The 23,292-nt window shown below is 36.9% G+C and overlaps 1 protein-coding gene across 3 annotated transcripts in view; it reads right to left on the reverse strand.

Moving 5' to 3' along the window:
- The window catches only part of LOC131155149 (uncharacterized), a 127,268-nt gene that overhangs the window by 4,795 nt on the left and 99,181 nt on the right, over positions 1-23,292 (reverse strand). The window contains exons 17-18 of one of the 3 annotated variants that reach the window (XM_058108087.1): positions 2,249-2,356; positions 2,055-2,120 (exon numbers count right to left, since the gene is read on the reverse strand). In XM_058108087.1, the coding sequence (XP_057964070.1) occupies positions 2,055-2,120; positions 2,249-2,356 (174 nt within the window). Of the gene's footprint in view, positions 1-2,054; positions 2,121-2,248; positions 2,357-23,292 lie in introns of those variants that run through there. The other 2 variants (XR_009136753.1, XR_009136754.1) reach the window with 2 other exon arrangements.

A 23,292-nucleotide genomic window follows, 5' to 3' on the forward strand; every position in this document is an offset into this window, starting at 1 on the left:
ATGTGTGGGACCAACTCAACAGGTAGGAGATTAGAGGTTGGGCTTACATCTCCTTAGGGGGTCTTATCATGCTCAATTGCTTGTCCCAAGTGTCCCCATTTATTTTTTGTCTGCTTTTAGAATTCCTGCCTAGCCAAGAGGTTAGGTGGCAGTATTGTAATTCTTTATAAACTGGAAATGGATAACGAAAACAAATTTCCACAGCGAAGCCTAGATTCCCCTTAAGGTAAGGGCTTTCACTTGGACAATGACTCTCAATAGGGTGAATAGTAATGAGTTGCTTCAGAAAACACCCAACAGAGCATTTTCTCTCTATGTATGCATTCTTCGTTGGGAGAGTGGAGAGGTGATACAATATTAGCTTTCAAATCTGCAATGCAGTCATGCAAATTCATCACGTCTGTACTTTTTGGGACTTTGTGAAATCATGTAATTTTACTATTTTACAGTATTTTTCCTATTTTCGCAGCATTTTTACAGTAATATTCTACTAGGTAGTCAAACTTATAGATTCTGGGGTTTTAATTATTAGGAAAGAAATATCCTAGTATTATTTAGGTTTCCTTATTTATTTATGAGATTCCTTAGCATGTTGGCCTATAAATATATGGCTGCAAAAATTTTATTTGGAGTTGAGTAATACAAATTTAGTATTAAGAGTGACAGAGGTTGCTTGCTTAGGATTCTAGGCAATCATATTTTGTTTCAAGATTTAAAACTTAGGGTTTATATTAGTTTGGGGATATTTGTTTATTGCAGTAATTTTAAATTACTTTGGAGTTATTTTAGGAGGGCGAGCCTTGGATCGACGGTTGGGTTTGAGTCCAATGAAACAGCCTCTCTTCATAAAAGTAGGGGTAAGGTTGTGGACACTATGATGAACCTCCCCCTACCCTGGCAAAGCAGGAAGCCTTGTGGCCTGGGGATGCCCTTTGGGGTTATTTTATGATTTTTTGCTTGTTTTTGAGATTATTTTTAATTTTTTAAATAGTTTTATCTTTACGGTTTCTTAATTGCCGTAAGATTAATGAACTTTGGAATTATTAATTGAATCTCACGTGGTTTTCTCTCTCACAGCAGTCACCCTCCCTCTCACTCGTGTTTATTCTCTCTCTCTCTCTCTCTCTCTCTCCTTATGTCTTCGTCTTCCTCCTCTTTTCTTTATTCTCCTCCTTTTTCTGTCTGTTCTCTCTATCTGCTATTCTATTTTCTTTTCTGTTTCTAACTCTGTTCTGCCCTGCAGCTGTTTCTACCTTCTTTCTTCTACTTCTCTTCTTCTATCTGTTCTCCTCAATTTTCTCTCTGTTTCTGCCAGTTGCTGTCCTACACCGTAGGATTTTCCGTACCTGAGTGTGTGCCCTTGAAGCATTAGGAGACTTGATCGCATTTGTTCTTAAATTGCCCCATCAATGCGAGTGTGTGAAACAATTTATCCGGTGTTATTGGGAGGCATTGGTTTGTCCTCCTCCTTCGGCGTACTTATGCCTCCTTGAGTTTAGAAGTTCTGGGAAGAAGAATGAGAGCAAAGCATTTTGAAGATGTGCTGCTCATGCAGTTATTTGGTATTTCTAGTTGGAGCATAATGCTTCTATTTTCAATGATTTTGTTAGTCCTGCTACTTTAGTCTAGTGTCAAGCATTCTTCTTCATGTCTTTAGGTGCTCCCCATATGTTTAATTTTTTATTTTTCATTTTTTATAGGATTTTCTTTGACTGGCTTGCAAAGAAGTGGAGAGATTTGCTTCATTAATCTTGTGATGCTTTCATTTTCTCCCTTTGCTTTACCTTTTCTCATTCTATTAAGGCAGATACCTTATCCTCCCCTTTATATATTCTCCCCTTCTTTTAACATAGTTCTTTATCTATCTTAAAAATGTTTCAGTCAATTGATCCCCAACCAAAGAACAAAATCAAAATTCTTCACTTGTCTGAGTGTCAAATATAATGATATATAAGGGTCGCAATAAACTACATTAATAATGATATATAAATGGCCACAATGTAATAATAATATGAATAAGAAGTTCAAAGGTAAATTGAGGAAAAGTAAACTACCTTAATAAATGGTCGATCCCTAGTAGGAAATGAATCAACGAAGCTATCCTTGAGAAGTAAAGAAACCTGAAAATTACCAAAATTATGGATCAAAGAAGTGCAATATGCAATTTTAAGGCAATCATTGGAATTCACTGTCTCGATATTGGAGATTAAAAGGAACATTTTTTATCTTGTGACTTGATTTTTCTGACCCTGTCATTGTTTGATTGCACACTGGTGATTGTATGAGATCTCAAGTCAGAACAAAGTGACTCTAAATAATGTCTCATGACAGTCAAAAATTGTGCTGCAGCTTCTGCCTGCAAAGCAACAATTAACATTAAATACTGTTTAATCTACAGAAGCAAATTAGCACCATAAATGATAGTCAATATGCAAATTAGAGGAGGTCAAAACAGAATAATTATTGAAACAAAAGCAACACATAATTTGGTAAAGCTGCAAAGCATTACAAATTTGTGTTCAATGTGTTCATGATACAAGAATGTTATCTCTCATAATGACCAAAAGCTGCATACTACAACTAACTCTTCATTTCTTTGACAATAAATAAGAATTCATTAAAACAGACAGACAGCACATGAGATGAGGATAAAATATCCTACCAGAAAACAAGAAGCAGAAAATGGAAAAATTTACAGGAGACCAAACATGTCTAGATTCCCAAGGTAAATCAGGACACTAGCACTTCTACTTTTGCCCCTTTCAAAATTCCAAAATTCCTCAAGTACCACTTGCCTAAGAATTCCCAAGAAAGGATCCTACAAAGATGAATTTACCATATGCAGCAGTGGTAATCCACGGGAAGATAATGGATGATGGATATAAGAATAAGATGGAAAAAAATTGAATTCCAACCCATATAATATCAGGCAAAGCAAGCTCTTGAATTCTTAGCAACCAAACCATGGAAAGCATGCAGATGAATAACAATATACCACATGAGGGAGCACAGTGCTTCACTGAGGAAGAAGGCCAGGCAAGAGCAAACCAAAAACCTGCTAGAAAGTTTGCCTTCACAAAAAGGAATAAGTGCCCAAAAAATGCATAAAAATTGGCCAAAACTATCACCATTTTGCTATTGTACATGTGCATATCATAGCATTCACCTTCTCAAGAGGAGTTGATCAAGTAAAGCCTTTCAGTTTTTGATAGAACTGAAACCTAGAATTTAGACTTATTTTTAAAAAATGGGATACTGGAATCAATGAGGAATGAGAAGAAAAATGTTTAAATTAAAAAAGTAGGATCAAGACAGGAAGACAAACCACTCTAAGAATTCTAACAATTGAAAAATTTTACAGACATCTAGGTCATTCATGCAACAGAAAATGTTGATATTTTAAACCTTAACATATGAAGAACTTACTCAAAATTCTCATTTGGAGCTACAACAGTTCCTATGGAAGACAATAATCCAAATTGATTTGAATCTGTTAGTGCCACCAAAAGTGTGCAAAACTCCACCAAAACAATTGCTCCCCTCCTTAGGCCCAGATGATCTTCATATTATTTCAATCTACATTTAATATCAATAAATAGGCGACAGGTAGTTATACAACAAGATTTCTCAAGGATCAATCAGGTGGTTCAAGTGGAGAGGGGAAGACAAATGTTAGGGTTGAGGTATCCAGAAAACATTCTCAGTGGCTGGTGGTCGTGGGAATACTTGTTAGGACGAGGAAAGCTGAAATTTTGTGTGCAAGAGGAACACTTGTCTTTGATAGTAGACGTACATGTGCAAAAAAAGTTGCTGTCTTGATAAGGAGGTATATTGGAATTAGGATGGTGCTCTAGAAAGTTAACTAGTTTCACTAGTTACAAACCATCTTTAACGGTATTCTATCTACAGAGGTAAAAGATACTGTTACCAACATGTCACCATTGCATGTGGTTGTGTTAATAAATTATTTACTTTAAGATCCAAGATTATTGAGATGTTCTTAGCACTTTGAAGGAGTGGTGAGTGTTGTCTCTTAAATTGATAAAATGCTTTTGACTGCAGTCTCTCTATTACAGCGGCCGTGATCATTTCAGGTCAGTTTTCTATTGAAACACCAACGATGATAGGAAATTTATAAAATTTGATAGGGTAATTGTGTCATGGAATAATCTGAAGATTTCTTCCTCATTTTTTTAATTGCATCCAGAATTAAGTTGGGTTCAGAAGCAATGGAGATTGTTTTGGACAGCAAAGCAAGGAATATTCTTGGGTTAAAACTCAGAACTGAGTGGGGTCTGGTCATCATGAGGTTCTTATCGAATACTTGGGGTCTTTTTTTTTTCCATCTGGAAGGTCTCCACAATTTGGAGAAGTTCAGAAGTGAAAACTTGATGGGCTTGAGGCAGAAGGGTGGCAGAAGTTCTACAAAGCAATGATGGAGGCAGATGACAGTTGCAATGCTCAACGGATTCAGAATGGAAAACGTTTGGTGTAGAAGGACTGGTTTGTTCAGCATAGTTTAAGAAGATGAGGTAAGGAGGAAACCAGTGTTTCTTTGATTGTTTCAGAGGCCAAAATATGTGGAGATTGTGAAAAGGGGGATCACACTCACCAAAAGTTTCAGGTGTCTGATCAGCATGGGAGGAACTCCAGGGAGAGGGTTCAGGCCAAAAGGACGTCCTGGGCTATAAGGCTCCCCACTTTTGCAAGGGTAAGGAGAGGATCATCAGAGTGTACACAGCCTTACCCCAGCTTTTATGCAGGAAGGCTGTTTCCTTAGACTCAAACCTTTGACCAACCAATCACAAAGGAGCAACCTACCATGGTTCGTTCAGCATAGTTAAAGGATGGGGAAGGGAGGAAACCAGTATTTCTTTGATTGTTTCAGAGGCCAAAGTATGTGGAGATTGTGAAAAAGGGGGATCAGACTTGCCTGAAGTTTCAGGGGTCTCATTAGCTTGGGAGGAGTTCCAGGGAGAGTGTTCAGGCCTACATTTCAAAAATCAGAACCAAGGAAATCGCCCTAATTCTATGGGAGCATATCAGCCAAATCCTCCTAGTTCACATTTATTTTTGGTTCTGTTAAGGATGGGCCAGGTGGTTCTGTTAAGGTTGGGCTGAGTGGTTAAGGTTGGGTTGAGTGGTTCTGTTCAGGATGCTTCGTTATGGACCAAGTGTACTTGTTAATGTGGGTAGACAGTTCAAGAATTTCAGGGTGTTGGAAGCAGGTTGGGGGTCCTAAATGTTTTGGGTCAGAGTGGGGTCTAATGGGAGCTCAGTTGCAAAGCTCACAATGTGCACAAAGTGAGTAGGCTGAACATTTGGATTACGAAATCAAAACTCCAATGCAATGTGTCTTCAGGAGGGCCTTCAAGCGAGAAGAATGATAAAACTGGAAGCTCGTTTAGAGGGTGCGGCAGCAGATGCAGAAGCAAAATAACTCTGGATGGCCATGCCACTCTGATACTTGAAGATCCTACGCTGGTTGAAGATCCATGTCAAGCAAAAGTACCCTGTTCAGATGAACAAGAGACATGTATCTGGCTATGCAGGAGGTCTTACCGTTCCTTTTGGGGGATTAGATGACCCTGAACAATTCGTTTAGGCAAAAGGAGGAAATTTAGATGCAAGGGAAGTATTGGACAGCACAAACAAGGAGCTACCTGAGAAGCAGAAGGAAGTAGTGATGATGGACATGGGATCTACTGCTCATGTATCTGACTTGTTTGGAGAGGAGAATGGCTTTGATAAAAAAAAAAAAAAAAAAAAGGGCAGCCCAGTGCAAAAAGCTCCCGTGTATGCGGGGTCCGGGGAAGGGGCGGACCACAATGGGTCTATAGTACGCAGCCTTACCTTGCATTTTTGCAAGAGGCTGTTTCCACACCTCGAACCTGTGACCTCCAGGTCACACGGCAACAACTTTACCATTGCGCCTAAGCTCCCCTTCAGGAAAATGACTTTGATAGCATGAGCAAATTAGAAAGAGTTGCTGCTGAAACAGTACATGGAAATTAATTGTTTCGGTGATGATTTTGAGTCCTGTTGCAAATCTGAAATAAAAATTGAAGTTTTAGTGAAGAAAATAAAGCACTTAGGGTTAGAGAGGGAGGAGAGAAGAAGAGATTAGACGAAGAAACTCCAATATGCAGTACCATGGAGGTTACACACATCTCCAGGTTCGCCCTCTGTAATATTAATAATAAAAGGATTATCCTCTCTAACACCCCCTAATTACTAAACACTACCCCAGAAGCAGGAGGTGTATAAAGATCACCTAATCCTTAGACAAGGCAGGTCTAAATAAAAACTTCGCAAAAATCATACATAGAGTCCTCACAACTTCTTCAACGCAAAACCCCTGACAAGATGAGGGTCAACTTAAACACTACGTTGTGAGCAATATAAATGGCAGCTTGATTGTCAACGGACATATTAGGTTTCCTCACCAAGAATCCTATCTTTGACATAAGAGACTTCAACCATACAAGCTCATTGAAAGCATGACCTACAGCTTGCTACTATGCCTCGAAATTAGATCTAGTTACATTAGTTTATTTCTTGCTAGCCCAAGTAACAAGATTACCACACACAAATGTAGTTGGCCTTTGATCGTCAATGAAGCAGAAAACCCCACAATGTCAAAATTTCTACTGTGTTCATTTTTTTCAATAAACAAAGAAATTTTATTATGGAGGGCAGAATGTACAAGAAGAATACAATAAAAAGGAAAACAGGGAGAATGGAATCCTCCCTTTACATCAAAAGTAAATAATTACAGATTTCCCATTCTAAGCTGAAAAACCAAAATCAATGCAGAGAGCCAACCAGTCCCGCTGCACGTCTTCCAAAGAGATGAGGCAGAAAAAACCATTTGCTAACACCCACAAAGATGAAAGATAAGTCACTCTACTCCAAGGCAAGTTAGTAGACATAGCCACTCCTTAGAAAATTCTAGCATTCCTTTTCATCCAAACAAACCAAAATTATAGGCATAATGGAGCATTGCCATAAAGCTTTTTATTCTTTCCTCAGCCAAAAGCCTCTAAACTTGAGGGAGTAAAATGTCTTCAATGTGGACGGACACACCCAGCTCTCACCAAATATACCAAATAATTTATTCCAAATAGCCAACATGCAAAGACAATGAAAAAACAAATCTGCACAAGTCTTTCCACTCCTCAATTAGAGGACACAAATCTACTGTGTTTATATATCAAACTTGTGTTAGGAGAGCTCTTAAGATATCGAAGAATCCCACAAATAGCATCCCAATGTGGCTGCTAGGATTTTCCATATACAAACTCACCATGCCCATAACAAATGATATGTAAGGTTTAGTGATGATCAAATGGATCACTTGCCAACCAATCACCTATGCCAATGTTTGTCTTCAAAGTTCTGTCCAACATCCCTGCGGATGACTTCACATTGGTTTAGCTTCCAACATAGCAATCTCACCTTACAAGTTCAACGTATATTCTCGCTTGCGGAGATAAGTTCAACATTTTCTTACACTATAAAATCTTAATGCCAAGAAAGTAACACTGAGTACCCAAGTCCTTGGTTTGCAATTTTTCTCGAAGCCATTGCTTGACGTCAACACAAACTACTAGAAGTACCACAACTATCTCCTTTCTCTCTCAAAGACCAAGTGATCAAAGTAGCATTAGACAAGTAAATGCAAAGACCACCATACTAAACTTGTCAAACCAAGCTCAATGGGACCACTTAAGGCCATAAATGGCCTTAAGCAAGCTACATACCGTACCATTCTACCCAAAGCAACATACCCAAGAGGTTGCTCTAAGAACACCTCTACCTCCACATCCTCATACAAGAAGGGACTCTTCACATCCAATGGGAACAAGAGCCCATCAAAATTTGCTGCTAATGAAACCAATACACAAAAAATGTAGTTGAGCAACATGAGAGGTCTTAAAATAATCAAGAATAGAAGTTTGGGTGAACCCCTTGACAACCAATCGATCCTTAAATTGTTCAATAAAGCAATCGACGACACCTAACCAATTATTTATCAGGAGGAGAATCCACCAAGTTCCATGTCCCTCGACTAGTCAAGGCATCAATTTCTACACGCTTCCTCCTAGGGATAGCAAGCATTTTTAATGCGTAAGCATGGTCTTAAATTTCCACGAATTTATTGAAATTTCCGTCAAAATTTCTGAATTTCATCACCCTCGAAATTGAAATGGCAGTCGATTTCCGTCTTGCATAATTTCCGTCGAAATCTCAACGAATCACCCGAAATTTATCGAAATCTCGAAATTTTAGCAAAACTTGTCGAAATTTTAACTATACAATGAAATTTCTTAAGAATTCAAATGAGAAATTTAGGAGCGAAGTGAAGTTTCTATCTTAATTTATTTTATCCAAACAAAAGATTATTACAAGTGCTTTTGAAATTATATGAAAAATTAAACTTACATTAACATTTTATTTAACCATTTATGTCTAAATTATCATTATTTGTATAATAAATAATATTTAAATGATTTATGAATTTCATTTGTATTAACTGAATATGTTTAATGTACATTATCTTACAAATATGTTTGACACACATACTATTTTACAATTTTTCCACTCACACAAAACATAGGTGTATTTAAATTGTAATATATTAGTCCTAAAACTTATATTATTATGTTTGTTAACCATTTCTAAAGTTTCACAAAGAATTCCATGCTTTACTACTAATTTCCGTTATTTTTTCAAATCAAAATCGAAATTGACATCGAAATCGAAATTTCCATCGAAATTTCCGTACTTTTGGAGTTTCGAAATTTGATTTGAAATCGAAATTTAAGACCTTGCGTGTAAGGAAGGGATAGAAACAGAGGGAGTAGACAAGGCAAAAGAACACATAATAATAGGAAGGTGAAATATTCAAAAATAATGATGGTAAGAAATTAAGGACCATTGAGTACAAGTTGTGTACCTTTACAGTGAGCAATTGACAAAAATTCATGTAAAGATGGATCTCTAGAGCAAGAAGCGGAGACCATGATTTTAAATTTCCATAAAATTGTCAAAATTTCCATCAAATTTTTTGCTTTCCACCACCCTCAAATTGAAATGGCAATAAATATCTAATTTACAAATTTTCTTTGAAACTTGCACGAATCATCCAATAGTTATTGAAATCTCCAAATTCTAGTGAATTTTTTTTTGAAAATTTAACTATAAAATGAAATTTCCTTGAAATTCAAATTTGAGATTCGAACCCCAAATTGAAATCTCTCACTTAATTTTTATCTTATTTTCTTATTTAAACTAAAGATTATTATAAGAAATATATGAATGGTTTTCAAATTATATGAAAGAAATTCTATTTAGATATTAGCTACACAAGATTTTATTTGACCATTTCTATCTAAATTATCAGCATCTATATAATATATAATATTTAACTAATTTTTGAATTTCATTTATATTAATTGAATATATTTAATATCATTATTATATTACATTATCACAACGTACACAACATAGACCTGTCCCTAGAACAAGAAGCAAGCCTTAAGTCCTATTATGTGGGGTCGGTTATATGAATCCTTTTCAGCCAATTCACACAATCAAGGGCACTTTCCTACACTAACTTAAAAGTTCATAAAATCCTTGCTTATTACCTCATTCCAAGTTATTTTAAGTCTACCTGTACCTCTTCTTGTTAGCCCCAAGGTTTCGTTAACCTAGTTTTGATGATAACAAACTATCATAAACTAATCACTTTGTGCTTAAGTTGTCTTCTATAGGATTAAAGCCATTGAAGTCGAAGAGTTGAAAGAAAATTTGAAGAGTTAAATTCTCATTTTTTTTATGTATTGTACTTTAAATTGTAAAACTATAAAAATATAAGACAATGTAATTGAACCAAAACAGAAGAAATGGGAACAAAAGAAGACCGAAGCCCGACCTTTGTGCCTGGTGGTCGACCAGCCTAGGCAGAGGCTAGAGGCAGTTGACTAGCCCCTAAAGGCAGTCAACCGGTCTAGGAGCTTTTGCCTCCAATGGTCACTTTTCCCCCTCTAATGACTAGTAAGCAGTTGACCGGTTTGACAAACCAAAAGGCTCAAATAGGCAAAAAAGCAGTTAGTTTTCATCCAAACTCTATATATATGCCCTTTAAAGCCTTATGAACATTAGATAATAGACTTATACTAAATATCCAAGTGCTTTTCCTTTCATTCTCTCTTAGTGTCTCTTTGTGCTCTATTTTTGCTCATCTTTGAGAGATAGTCTAGAAAACTCTTGGATCATAATTCTTATTATTCATTGAGAGTTTCTTTTGTTAGCATGAATTGTAAATCTTCCTTTTGAGGAATTTTCTTTTTTATGATTTTGCTCTATTGGTTCCTTGGTCACCTTAGAAAACAAGGATTGTGTTTTGGATGCCTTGTCTTTGTTAAAAATGAAATTCGGAAATTTTGACAGAAATTTCGATAATTTCATGGAAATTTAAGACCATGCTAAATTTTCTTTTGTAAGATTTCGAGGGAGATGAAATTCGGAAATTTAGACGGAAATTTTGATAATTTCATGGAAATTTAAGACCATGGTAGTGAAGAAATAGTTCTCATCACCAAAAAGTTCAAGAGATTCCTCAAAAAGAAGAAAGATGAAAAGAATGGAAATCAAAAGAAGGTAACTTGCTATGAATGTAAGAAGCTAGGGCACCTTTAAAACGAATGCCTATATCTCAATTCTCCAGAAGGAAAGGAGAAGATTCAAGAAGACATTCAATGCATTTGGGAAGATAGTGACTTCAAATCAGATTTAGACAAAGAAACGACAAACCTTTGCCTTATGACTTTTTAAGGAAAAAAATAAGGTAAGCTCCTCGAATGAAAATTTTCAAGATAAATTGCTTAAATACTCCAAAATTTGAAACTTTATTGTTGGAAACGGTTTTCTTGAAAAATGAAACTTGGGCCTTTTCAAATCTTTTAGCATTTTTCAAAAAACCAATTATTTTGGCCCAAGGTTTCATCTTAAATAAGGGATCGATTTTTTTTTTTTTAAACTTGTGTTTTTGTGTTTCCATTAGAATGTTTGACTATATGCAAATATTTTGCTATCTTTTGAAATTTGATCTTTGAATTATAATTTGTTGTGATGTTTTGATGATAAATGAATATTTTGCATGATTGAGCATGTTGACAAAAATTTGAAACTCTCTCGTGTTAATATGCTCATTGTGAAAACCTGCTTAAATCTTGAGTATATATAAATTAGTTTAGGCGGTGTATGCTTAAATTGAATACCATATTTTTTTATTTTTAAGTATGAATATCTTATTGATCATTTTGGAAATTTGGGCTTAATGAGTTGTGATATAGTGGAAGATGAATTTAAATGAATACTTTAGTTGAAGTCATATTGAGCATATTGAAAATACTTCTTGTTGAAAATATTGAATATGTCTTGCTATGGAAATTGAACTTGTAATTGAGCTAAAATTGATTAACATGCCATGATTGAAATTATTGAATATTTTGAGCACATTGAATATTTTGTTATGGATTTTGAGCTTGTAATGAATTTAAGCATAAAGTTGAGATTTTAGAACTTATGGTATATTGAATATCTTGGTATGAATATTTGAGCATAAAGAAATATCTTTGCTAATGGTATTATCAATTTCAAACATTTTCCCCCCTCCTAAAAGTCTTTTAATATTTACTAAGGGAGAGTAAGCATATGTGAAAAATCTTTTTAAAAACATGAGCATGATTGTGAATCATTTTGGTAATGATTGTGAAATAATTTTTGAAAATCATGAATGTATGCATTTAAAAAAAAAAAAACTAGAACACTTTGATTCAAACTTGACTTTCAAATTGTGGACTACTTTGAAAAATTCATACCCCCTTGACAAAGGGGAAAAATTTTTCAAGCATGGAAAGCTTGTTTTTAAGTTAATTTGTATCAATTCTCTTCATTTATGATCGGCAATGATTGTTGTCATTTTTATAAGACCGTGCATAATTTCATATCATCTATTTTCATATTTTTTTACCATGCTAAAATTTTCACATGGAGCATATTCGTATACCTTTTGGATAAAATTGAAACTTTGTGCTTTATTGTTAATATCTTTAGCCTAACCCCTCATATTTTGGTTGATGTTGATGTTATCAAAGGGGGAGAGATAGGAAAAAATAGGAACTTGTGTGTGTTAATTGATTTATATTTGTTCCTATTTTTTGTGAATAGTTCGTCATCATCGAAAAGGGGGATATTGTTAGCCCAAAGGTTTCATTAACCTAGTTTTGATGATACCAAATCATTGTGGATTAATGCTTTGTGCTTAAGTTGTGTTCTATAGGATTAAAGCCACTGAAGTTGAAAAATTAGAGAAGATTTGAAGAATTAAATTCTCATTTATTTGTATTGCTTTTCCCTCAATTGTATTGTAATTTAAAGTGTAAAACTATAAAAACATAAGGCACAACATAACAGGACCAAAACAGGAGAAATGGGAACAAAAGATGACTGAACCCCAACCTTTGGGCTAGGGGTTGTCAATTGGCCTAGGCAAAGGCCAGAGGCAGTGCCCTTGAATGCAGTCGACCGGTCTAGGAACTTTTGCCTCCAATGGTCACTTTCTCCTTTGTAACGGCTAGTAAGCAATTAAGTGGACCTAGTAAGCGGTCGACCAGTCTAACAAGCCAAAAGGCTTTAACGGGCAGAAAATCGATAGTTTTCATCCAAACTCTATATATATGCCCTCTAAAGCTTCTACTGAATATCCAAGTGCTTTTGCTTTCATTCTCTCTTAGTCTCTCTTTGTGCTCTATTTTTGCTCATTTTTGAGAGATAGTCTAGAAAAATCTTGAGCCATAATTCTTATCATTCATTATGAGTTTTTTTTCATGAGCTTGAATTATAAATATTCCTTGTGAGGAACTTACTTTTGTAAGCTTTTGTTTTATTGGTTTCTTGGTCTTCGTAGAAAACAAGGATTGTCATATGATTGCCTTGTCTTTGATAAAACAAGGGGTTGTAATTGGTTCATTGGTATCCATTAAAACAATGGAATAGTGGAACCTCAAGACAGTTGGTCTTGAGTGAGTGGACATAGGTAGAGACAGCCGAACCACTATAAAAAGGAGTTTGCAATTTCTATTCTCTCTTTAAATTGTTTTTATATTTGGTGATTTGCTTGATTATTTGGTTTGCCTTAAAATTTGTATCAAACTTTTAATTTTCATTAAACCCAATTCACCCCCCCTCTTGGGATGCCACTTGGGCCAACACTTCTAACACCATTAACATTGACTAGCTCACTCCTCCTCACTGGTACACTACTTGACCTATGTTTCAAATGTCCAAAACATCTAAACCACCCCACCCTTATTTTATATTCTATCGGTGTTATGCCTAATTTATTGCGAATATGTTCATTCACCACTCATCCATCTTAGCATTTGCATTTTGGAAACTTTTGCTTTTTGAATATGTTGTTTCTAATTGCCTAACATTTTGAACCATATAGCTTGGTTGGTCTTATAGTCTTCCTATAGAACTTCCCCTTTAATTTTCTGTTATTCTACAATCACACAGCACATCTGAAGTACTCCTTTATTTTACCCAATCTACTTTAACTCTATGTACTACATCCTCTTCAATTTCTCCTTTCGCTCGCATAATAGATCCAAGATATCAAAATCTACCAGTATGGTTGATTTATTGATTATCAAGTTAATGTTACCTTCAATATTCCTCCTTACATGGCCGAAATTACATTTCATATGTTCTATCTTGTTTCTACTTATCCTAAAACCTCTAGAGTTTAAAGTTGTTATTCATAGTTCTAACTTAGATTTTACCCAGCTCCTACTTTCATCGATCAAAACAAGATCATTTGCAAATAGCATACACCATGGGATCTCATTTTGTATATTCCTAGTGAGTTCATCACTAAAACAAACATATAGGGGTTCAAAATAGAACCTTGATGTGCACCTAATGTGATTGAAATTTCTCTAGATTCTCCTCCTGCAATCCTATCACTAGTCATTAGTTTACTATACATATCCTTAATGATATATCGGTATATCTACAACATATCCCCTTCTTTTCTAAAACCAACCATAGAATTTCCCTAGGTACTCTATCATATGCTTTCTCTAAGCCAATAAACCATATGCAAGTCCTTATTTTCTTAATTTTTCCATTCATTTTCTTAGAAGATAAATAGCTTTTGTTGTTTATCTCCCATGCACAAAACCAAATTGATTTTCTAAGATCCTCATTTCTATTCTTATTTTTTGTTCAATTACCCTTTCCCACAATTTCATTGTATGGTGCAAAGGTTTAAATTCGCTACGGTTATTATTGTTTAAAAAAATCACCTTTGTTTTTGTATATAGGTATTAATGTGCTCTTCCCCCATTCCTTTGGAATTTTCTTGGCTTTTATAAATGTTGAATAGACAAGTTAACCATATACTTTATCTCCTATACTTTTCCAAACTTCAATTGTGATGTCATCTAATCCTATAGATTTTCCACATGACTTCTTTTTAAAGCCATCTTAACTTCAGTGACTCTAATTTTGCGAATAACTCTCAAATTTTGTCTTTTCCTCATTTGTCACTTCTAGGTTTAAGCTTTGAATATGGTTTTCATTAAACAAGTTACTAAAGTATCTTTGCCTGTCCTTGATGTATTTTTTTATAGCACGTTAGTTCTAAATCTTTCATTATTACGTTTACTAATAGTTTCTAAATTTTCAATTTTCATAAAGAATCCCAAGCTTTGTTACATATTTTCACCATTTTTCAAATTTAAATTTAAAATTCACATTGACATTAGAAGTACCATCTAAATTTCCATACTCTTGAAGTGTCTAAACTTTAGCTGAAATTCAAATTTAAGACTCTGGTTGCTAGATAAATTGGTGTAGTCTAGTTAATCCCATAGGTAAAAAGCTGAAGGTTGGCATTTTACCCAGAACATATGAATGAAAGAAAAAAAAAAAATAGTAAGTTGAAAAGGAATTGCAAAAATTGGCTTCTTCTACCTACTATGGAGAAAAAAGGAGATGAGAGGTGGGGGTTTAAGGTTTTAGAATGAAGATTTTGAGTTGGGGTAGAGGTTTAGATAATTTGGCTAAGTGTCGTAAGGCTAAGGAGATTTCAGGTCAGATCTCCCCTAATACTGTTTTTCGGCAAGAGACTAAGTTGGAGGTGGTGGATGACCTTATTAGGAGTATTTGGATTCTAAATTTAAGGGCAGGGTTTTCCTAGCTTCTACTAGTTCCTCTTTTTCTCTTTTTTTCAATTTCTTTTTTGGGGGGAGGGGAAGTCGTATAATGGTTGGTTGGGACACTAGAGTTGAAAGAGAGGTGGGGGTTTAAGGTTTTAGAATGAAGATTTTGAGTTGGAATAGAGGTTTAGGTAATTTGGCTAAGTGTCCTAAGGCTAAGGAGATTTTAGGTCAGATCTCCCCTAATATGCAAGGGACTAAGTTAGAGGTGGTGGATGACCTTCTTATTAGGAGTATTTGGATTCTATATTTAAGGGCAGGGTTTTCCTAGCTTCTACCAGTTCCTCTTTTCCCCTTTTCTTTCTTTTTTGTTTTTTTGGGGAAGGGGGGGCGGGGGGGGAGAGAGGGGAAGTGGTATAATGGTTGGTTGGGACATTAGAGTTGCTCGTAACATTGATGTTTCATTGGGTTTCGTCTCTGTCTATGTCCTTTAGATGTCAAGGGTAAGAGGCATTGGTGGATCACCTTTATTATGGTCTGAATCATCCCCAATTGAGGGAAGTTTTTTGTAGTGAGCTAATCAAAATTTATTTTTTGTGCTCTACCTACTAGTGTTTTAGGATGCAATTTTATCGTCATTAGATCCATAGAAAAGAAGATGGGAGGGTCTCGAACTACTTCCAACACAACGAGCTTTGACAACTCTATTAGGAAGTGTGACTTCCAAGATATTCCTCTCTAATGCCCATTTTACCTAGTTTGCTAATGGTGCGAGGCCTGTTTCTACTAGGATACATGGATTTCTATTCAATACAACATGAGGATGCATTTCCCTCTTTGACTCAAAAGGCATGCCTTATAGTGATCTCCTATCACTCTCTTTTAGTTCTTGAGCCTAATGCTCTGAAATGGGGGCCAACTTCATTTAGATTTCAGAATATGTAGCTTACTCATGCTGATTTCCAAAGAATGGCTAGGGAGTGGTTTTTAATTTTTAATTTTTGGGGTTGGGGGTGGGGGGGTCGGTGCAATGTGGAAGGTTGGGCAGTTCTGTTTTACAAGGAGATTGAAATTTTTGAAAGCTAAACCTAAAACCTGAAATGCGGAAATTTATCAGGATTTGGTCTAGGGAAAAAGGCATTCTTTGAGAGCTTGTTATGTTAAATGGTCAAACGGAAGAAAGGGCATCTCTCAAAATAACATGTTAGTAGAGGAGTTCAGTTGACTAATGAGTTTGGACAACTTCTTTTGAGGGAAGATATGGATTGTAGGTAGAAGTCTAGGATGAGGCGTGATAAAGATGGTGATTATAACATAATATTGTTTCATAAGGTGGCAAGTAGTAGGAGGAAAAATAATTTATAAAGAACTTAAGGATGATAAGCCTTTGGTTACAGGTAATCTGACTCGCATTGTTGGTTTGACTACAGACTTCTACACGAACTTGTTTTTCAAGGATGTAGGAAGGGCTATGATTAAGGAGTTGCAATGGTGTCATATCTTGAGTGACAATGCAGAGTAGCTTGAGAAGACTTTTGAGGCGGAGGAGATTAGAGGTGTTTGTTTGAAATAGATAAGAAGAAAGTTACATGGCTAGATGGTCTTACAATGGCCTTTTTCTAGGGCCGCTAGAAATTTTTTGAAGGTCGATCTTCTTAGAGTCTTTCATGAATATTTTTGACAATGAGGTAATTGGTAGAAGTCTTAACTCCACCAAAAAAGGCTGTGCTACTAGAGTTATGACTTTTTTCTTCTTCTTCTTCTTCTTCTCTTTTTTATTTTTATTTTTATTTTTTTTGCTTTTTTAAAGAAGGTAAGAAGAGAAATATTAATACCATGAGGAAAAATGATACAAGACAGCTAAGAAGAAGCTGCAGCCAACTTGGCAAGGCAAACCATCAAGCAAAGAAAATAAGATGGTCAAAATTTCCTAAGCTTGAAATAAGATTTTTTGAGCCATACTCTCAGGAGAGAAGGGCTTTTGTAAAAGGATAAGAGAGTTATGAGCCTAATGAGTGAAATTGAAGTAGTTGAGGCCAACTTTTGCAAAATGGCAGTAGGTTTAGTGCCCAGACCAGAAAGCCTGCAAAGATCTTCCTCCACATCAGCAGAAGAACTGCAAATCCTCAAAGCATCCTTAAACTTCCTATGAATGTCAATAAAAGCATTATATTCATGGAAAAGATGATTTCTCATCTCAGGTCCGTTATGGAAGATGACAGAGTAAGGAGAACTAACTTTACCACAAGAATAAAGCTTATCCATTGCTCTCCTATGCCAAACAGCAAGCCAGCAATAAATGAATATCTTGGTATATGATGTTTAACCCAAAGTGCAGCATGCCAATCAACTTTGACCTCTTTCTCTTATGTTTGACTAGGCAGTTGAGAAAGAAAGCAGCCCATTCTTTGTTAAATTCCAAGAAATAATTGGGTCTTTCTACCCTCTCAGGGTTCGGTGAGGGGTACTCTTGTTATATGGGACACATTCTATTTCCAGCACGGCTTGGTGGGGGTTTTCCCCCTTTCTGTATTGGTTGAAGTGAGACGTAGGGTCAGTGATGGGTTTCTTTTGGGATGAGCTTTCCTATGTTTTTGGGTTTTATTCACCTCGGTGGATTGTGGGTAGTGATTTTAACATGGTTAGGTTCTCGGGGGATAAGAAGGGGGAGGGAGGGCTATAGAGAGCATGTATTTGACTCAATTATTAGGGAGAGTGGTTTGAGAGATCTCCCCCAGGAGATGTTACTTTTTCTTCATCCGCTGGTGGGCTAGGGTGGTTGTTAACAATGATAGGCTTGATAGGTTCTTGTTTTGCAGTGATTTTGGGGGGGGGGGGGGGGGGACAATTTCCAAACTCTCCCAAACTATTGTCCTTAGGCATATGTCTAATCATTTTCCCATTTCTAGTAAGGTTTCTCTGGGTCCAACTCCCTTTAGGTTTGAAAATATGTGGTTGGATGACAATAACTTTCAGCTGTTGGTGAGGAACTCTTGGAGAGAGGAAGTGGAGAGGGGATGGGAAGGGTTTAGGTTCATGATAAAATTAAAGTGGTTGAAGGAGAAGTTGAAAGAATGGAAAAGGGAGGTGTTTGGAGATATTAGGACTAAAAAATCATGTATTTTAGATGAGTTGGATTTGTAAAATAGGAAGGAAGAGGATGTTAGTCTCTTGGAGAATGAGGAGGTGAAAAGGGTATGTTTCAAGAATGAGTTGGAAATTTTGATTTTTTAAGCAAGTGAGGAGTTCAAAACAAAAGACCATTTTTAAAGGGGTTAAATATGTTCTTGATCTATTAAAGAGGTTGGGATGGAAGGAAGTAGACCAGCAGGAACTCCAATTGAAGCAAATGCCAAGCTAAAAGTGAAGGAAGGGGGTGAAGCAGTTGATAAGCAAATGCCAAGCTAAGTGAATGAAGGGGGTGAAGCAGTTGATAAGGGAAGATATCAACAGTTACTTGGTAGATTAATTTACCTATCACATACTAGACTTGATATTGCTTTTGCTCTAAGGTATTTGAAGTCATGCCCAGGAAAGGGCATCCTATACAAAAAACATGATACATTGAATGTAGAAGTCTATATTGACTCAAATTGGGCAGGATGTCTAGATGATAGAAGATCCACTACAAGATACTGTGTGTATATGGCAAGAAACTTAGTTACATGGAAGAGTAAGAAGCAAAATGTTGTCGCTAGATCCAGTACAGAAGCAGAATTCTGAGTCCTAGCTAAAGGATTAGATGAGACACTATGGATTAAACTAATCCTGAAGGACCTATGAATGAACATCAATGGAACCATGAAGCTCAACTGTGACAACAAGTCAGCAATCACATTAGCTCCCATTCCGGTACTACATGAAAGAACTAAACATATTGAGATTTATAGACAGTTCATTAAAGAGAAAATTGAGTCTGGAGAAGTGTGCATGTCATATATCGCTACAGCTCAACAAGTGGCAGATCTGTTTACTAAAGGGTTAGACAAGAAGACTTATGAAGCTCTGGTGGACAAGCTTGGAATGATTGACACCTATTCGCTAGCTTGAGGGGGAGTGTTGAAGATCTGCCGCATATGGAAAGCTTGTTGAAGATCTGTCGCATATGGAAAGCTACCATTCTCGGCAACTCTAAATATAGAGTGTTCCGAGAATCACAGTTAGTGTGTCCTAAGTTAGACTTGCCTTATTAGCCATAATTTCCTAAAATTAATTGTATAGAGTGCGAGTTGATTTCTTTCTATTTATAGGCACCTGACTTTTGTATAAAAGCAGCAAAATGTAATGACATTATACACAACATAATACAAAAAAGTCATTCGTTAGTTTTCTACTACAGAGCTAGTTGAAGTTTTTTGGATAGATTTTTTATGAGAAAGGGGTTTGGTGAGAGATGGCATCTGTGGATGAGGGGTTGCATGTCTATCATGTTCTTTTTGGTTTATAGTGAATGATGAACCTAAATCCTAGTTTAGTACCTTGAGGGGCATTAGACAAGGTGACCCACTCTCCTTTTTTTTTTTAAAGGTTTATTCAAGTGGCTAATGTTTTGAGCAGGATAGTGGATAGGGATTGGTGAAAGGTATGGCTGTGGGGAGGTGTCACACTTTCAAATTGTTGATGACACCATTTTCTTTTTAGATAGTCATAGTCCTTTTATGAGTATTTTGGGTTTCTCGCATATTTTTAAGAGGGTTTATGGGCTTAAGATTAACATGGAGAAGAGTGGGTTAGCTGCTATTAATGTGCCTATTGAATTAACTAGGGGATACTCCTTTGCTATGTGAAGGGGTTTGTTGGATTGGCATCTGTCTTACCAAAGAGTCCCTTTGGGGGGAAATCCCATATTTGCAAATTTTTGGAATCTGATAGTGAAAAGGGTAGCCAAGCATCTAGATGATTGGATAGGGGCTCTTTTGTCTCTTGGGGGCATAATCACTCTTATCCAGGCCTGTTTGTCTAGTATCCTGCTGTATTACTTATCTACCCTTTTCCTAGCAGGGATTGCTAGTAAGATTGAGAAAATTATGAGAGATTTCTTGCGGTCCATGGTCAAGGGTCATAGGGACCATTTGATAAGGTGGGATGTGGTGTGTAGGTCCAAATTGGAGGGTGGGTTGAGTCTTGGAAATTTGGTATCTAAAAACACGCTCTCTTAGCTAAATGACTGACAATTTCCCCTACAGGATTCTTCCCTTTGGCGTAGAATCATTAGAAGCAAGTTTGGGCTGAATGAGAACAGGCAGGATACCAATTTGGGATTTAGATTTTCTTCAGACAGCTTGTGCAGATCTATTCCTCAAATTTATCCCGCCTCCTTCTTTCCCATGCTAGTTTTGTGGTGGGAAGGGGTTCTAATATTTGTTTCTGGAAAGATCTTTTGTTGGGGAATGCTATCTTGTCTATCTCCTTTCCTCGCCTCTTCTGCTTGAGATCTGGGCAGCATTATTATTATTATTTTTATTTTGTTGCTGATTGGCACAATCCTTTGGCTTATTGGGTTTTTTAATTTAGAAGAGCTTTTAATGATAGGGAGATGGATGAGCTTTCCTCTTTTTGATGATTTTTCTGAATAATTGTTGTATTTCTTTGGGAATGGATTCTCATTTTTGGTCCCTAGACCCTTCGGGGGTGTAATCTTGCAAGTCATTTTGTGAGTTCTTAAACTCATTTTAATTCTTCGTTTCCCCTTTATATTACTATTTGGAAGGCTAAAGTGCCCCCAAAATTCAAGGCTTTTATCTTGTTCGTTGTGCTTAATAGAATCAATACCAATAACTTGCCGCAGATTAGGAGACCATTGAAGACACATTCCCCAGATGTTTGCGTGCTTTGCATAATAGTTCAGAAACAGCAAGTCATTTTTTCTGCATTGTGATTTTTCCTAGAGGGTGTGGAATAAGTTATTTGGTTTACTGGGAGAGACCTGGGCTTGCTGATATTCGGTGGAGGAGTCTTTGGCTGTCTCACTCTTGGGTTTTGGAAGGAGAAAGGGAAGGGATGCATCATGGAAAAATGCTTTTCCCCAGTGCTGGGGGACTATATTTGGAACGTAATGCATGTATCTTTTCAAGGAATACGTTGAATTTTTTGCTGGCTAGGGAAATGATTTATTACCTTGCGACATAGTGGCGTGTTGGTTATGGGAATTCTAAAGGAGTGAGCTTTTCGGATATTCAGCGAAACTGGTGATGGCTTGATTATGCAAGCTGTGGCTATTTTTGTTTGTTTCTTCTTCTGATTTTTTTTTTTTTTTTGGTATTTTCTTTTGGGTTTGTCCCAAATTTTGTATAAGGAGACGTCTTGTTCTCCTATATATTCTTAGTCTATTAATGTAATTTCTTCTTTTTCTGTCAAAATTTTTTTTTAAAAAAAAAGAAGAAAAATGATCAGAGAATCTTTAATAGCAGCAACATTACAAGAAACCGAAGGGAGAGTTAGAGAGAGAAGCTCTCATCCCTCTCTAGCGGTGCTCTTCCATGGACTGAACCTCTACCTCCCCTCCTCCACCGCCACCTCCACTTCCGGCGCCAGTAGCCATCCTCTCCCCTCCACCCTTCATCGTCCCCTTCCATTCTCACATGCTCAACGGTATTCTACGCTGTTCTTCCACCCTTCGCGAGCCCCACTGGTCGTTCTCCCTTTTCCTGCCCAGATCGATTTGTGTGGCTGGAAATGGTGCGCAAAGGAGAACACAAATATGATAAGAACATGCCGAAGGATCCGAATCTGAAAATGGAGCTGTTTAGTGCCCTAAATTTTATAAAAGACAAGGGTGGTAATGCAGAAGCATGGAGCAAAAAGAGACCGAAAGAGATCTTCGCAGAGGTCAACAGATTATCAGGTTTACCACACACCACGATTCAAGCTGAATCGAGCGGTGAAGAGGATGCTGTGACTCTGAAGGTGCTGCCGCAGATGCAGGGGGATGTGCTTTTGAATGAGTTACCGGGGCCATCCACTTCAAACAAAATACGAGAAGAGGTAACTGAAGGTGGGATGCCCAGCTCAACCAGCAAGGTTGAGGAGGATGAAGAGGAATCCCTAATTTCAGAAACCCTAGGCTCAGAAGACACAAAAGATGAAGATGAGGTGGACGAAGGTGAAGAATCTGTCCGTACTGGCATGTCTCATGCCAGGCATGAACAGATTTCTGAAGGAAATATGAAAGATAAACAAAAAGAACCAGAAGCCAAGACTTTTATGAAGAATAATCAAAAAGTGCCTTGGGTTAGCCTGTTCACACACAACAGGCAACGCCAAAGCTGTGGTACAATTCCTTCATTTGATTCTGATGGCACAGGAGCTCGAGCTCCTGCAGATGACATGGAAGACTTGGGGGAGGAATGTGGAATAATTGCCTTGTAGGATACTTTGCTGGTAAGTACCCTGGAAGAAATGCCCTTCAATCTGTTGTTAATTCTTGGAATGCTAAGGTAGAAGGTATGCACCATGGGAGTGGGTGGATCATTTTCAAGTTCTGTAAGGAAGATGATATAAGCCAGGTCTTACAAAAAGGCCCCTATTTGGCTTATGGTAGACCTTTACTCCTGAAGAAGATGCCTAAGCTGTTTCAATTTGGTGACAAGGAATTGAGCACTGTTCTAGTGTGGATTCAACTGAAAAACTTACCCTTGGAGTTATGGTCGCCAAATGCCTTAGGTAGAATATGCTCGGAGGTGGGGCGACCCCTCTATGCAGATAAAATGACTACGGATAAGGAGAGATTATCATATGCTAGGGTGCTGGTGGAAGTGGATGTAGCGAGAGAAATCAAACAAAATGTGAAAATTTGGTTGCCTGATGACTAGGTGATTATCCAGGAAGTCTTATATGAAAAGCTTCCTAGTTTCTGCAGCTATTGTAAAACCCTGTGGCATACAGAAGAGGTGTGTAAGGTAAAGCAAGGCAAGGAGACTCCAGAGTTAACACAGGTTTTGGTAAATGCAGAAGTGATTCCTGAAAATACAGAAGATGAAGGGTGTGTGGGTATCTCAGTGGCTGCTGTGTTTACAGAATCTGTGGAGTATATGGGGACTCCAGATGCTGCTGTTACCTT

This window comes from Malania oleifera, chromosome 5, assembly GCF_029873635.1.
Source record: "Malania oleifera isolate guangnan ecotype guangnan chromosome 5, ASM2987363v1, whole genome shotgun sequence".
NCBI lineage: Eukaryota > Viridiplantae > Streptophyta > Magnoliopsida > Santalales > Ximeniaceae > Malania > Malania oleifera.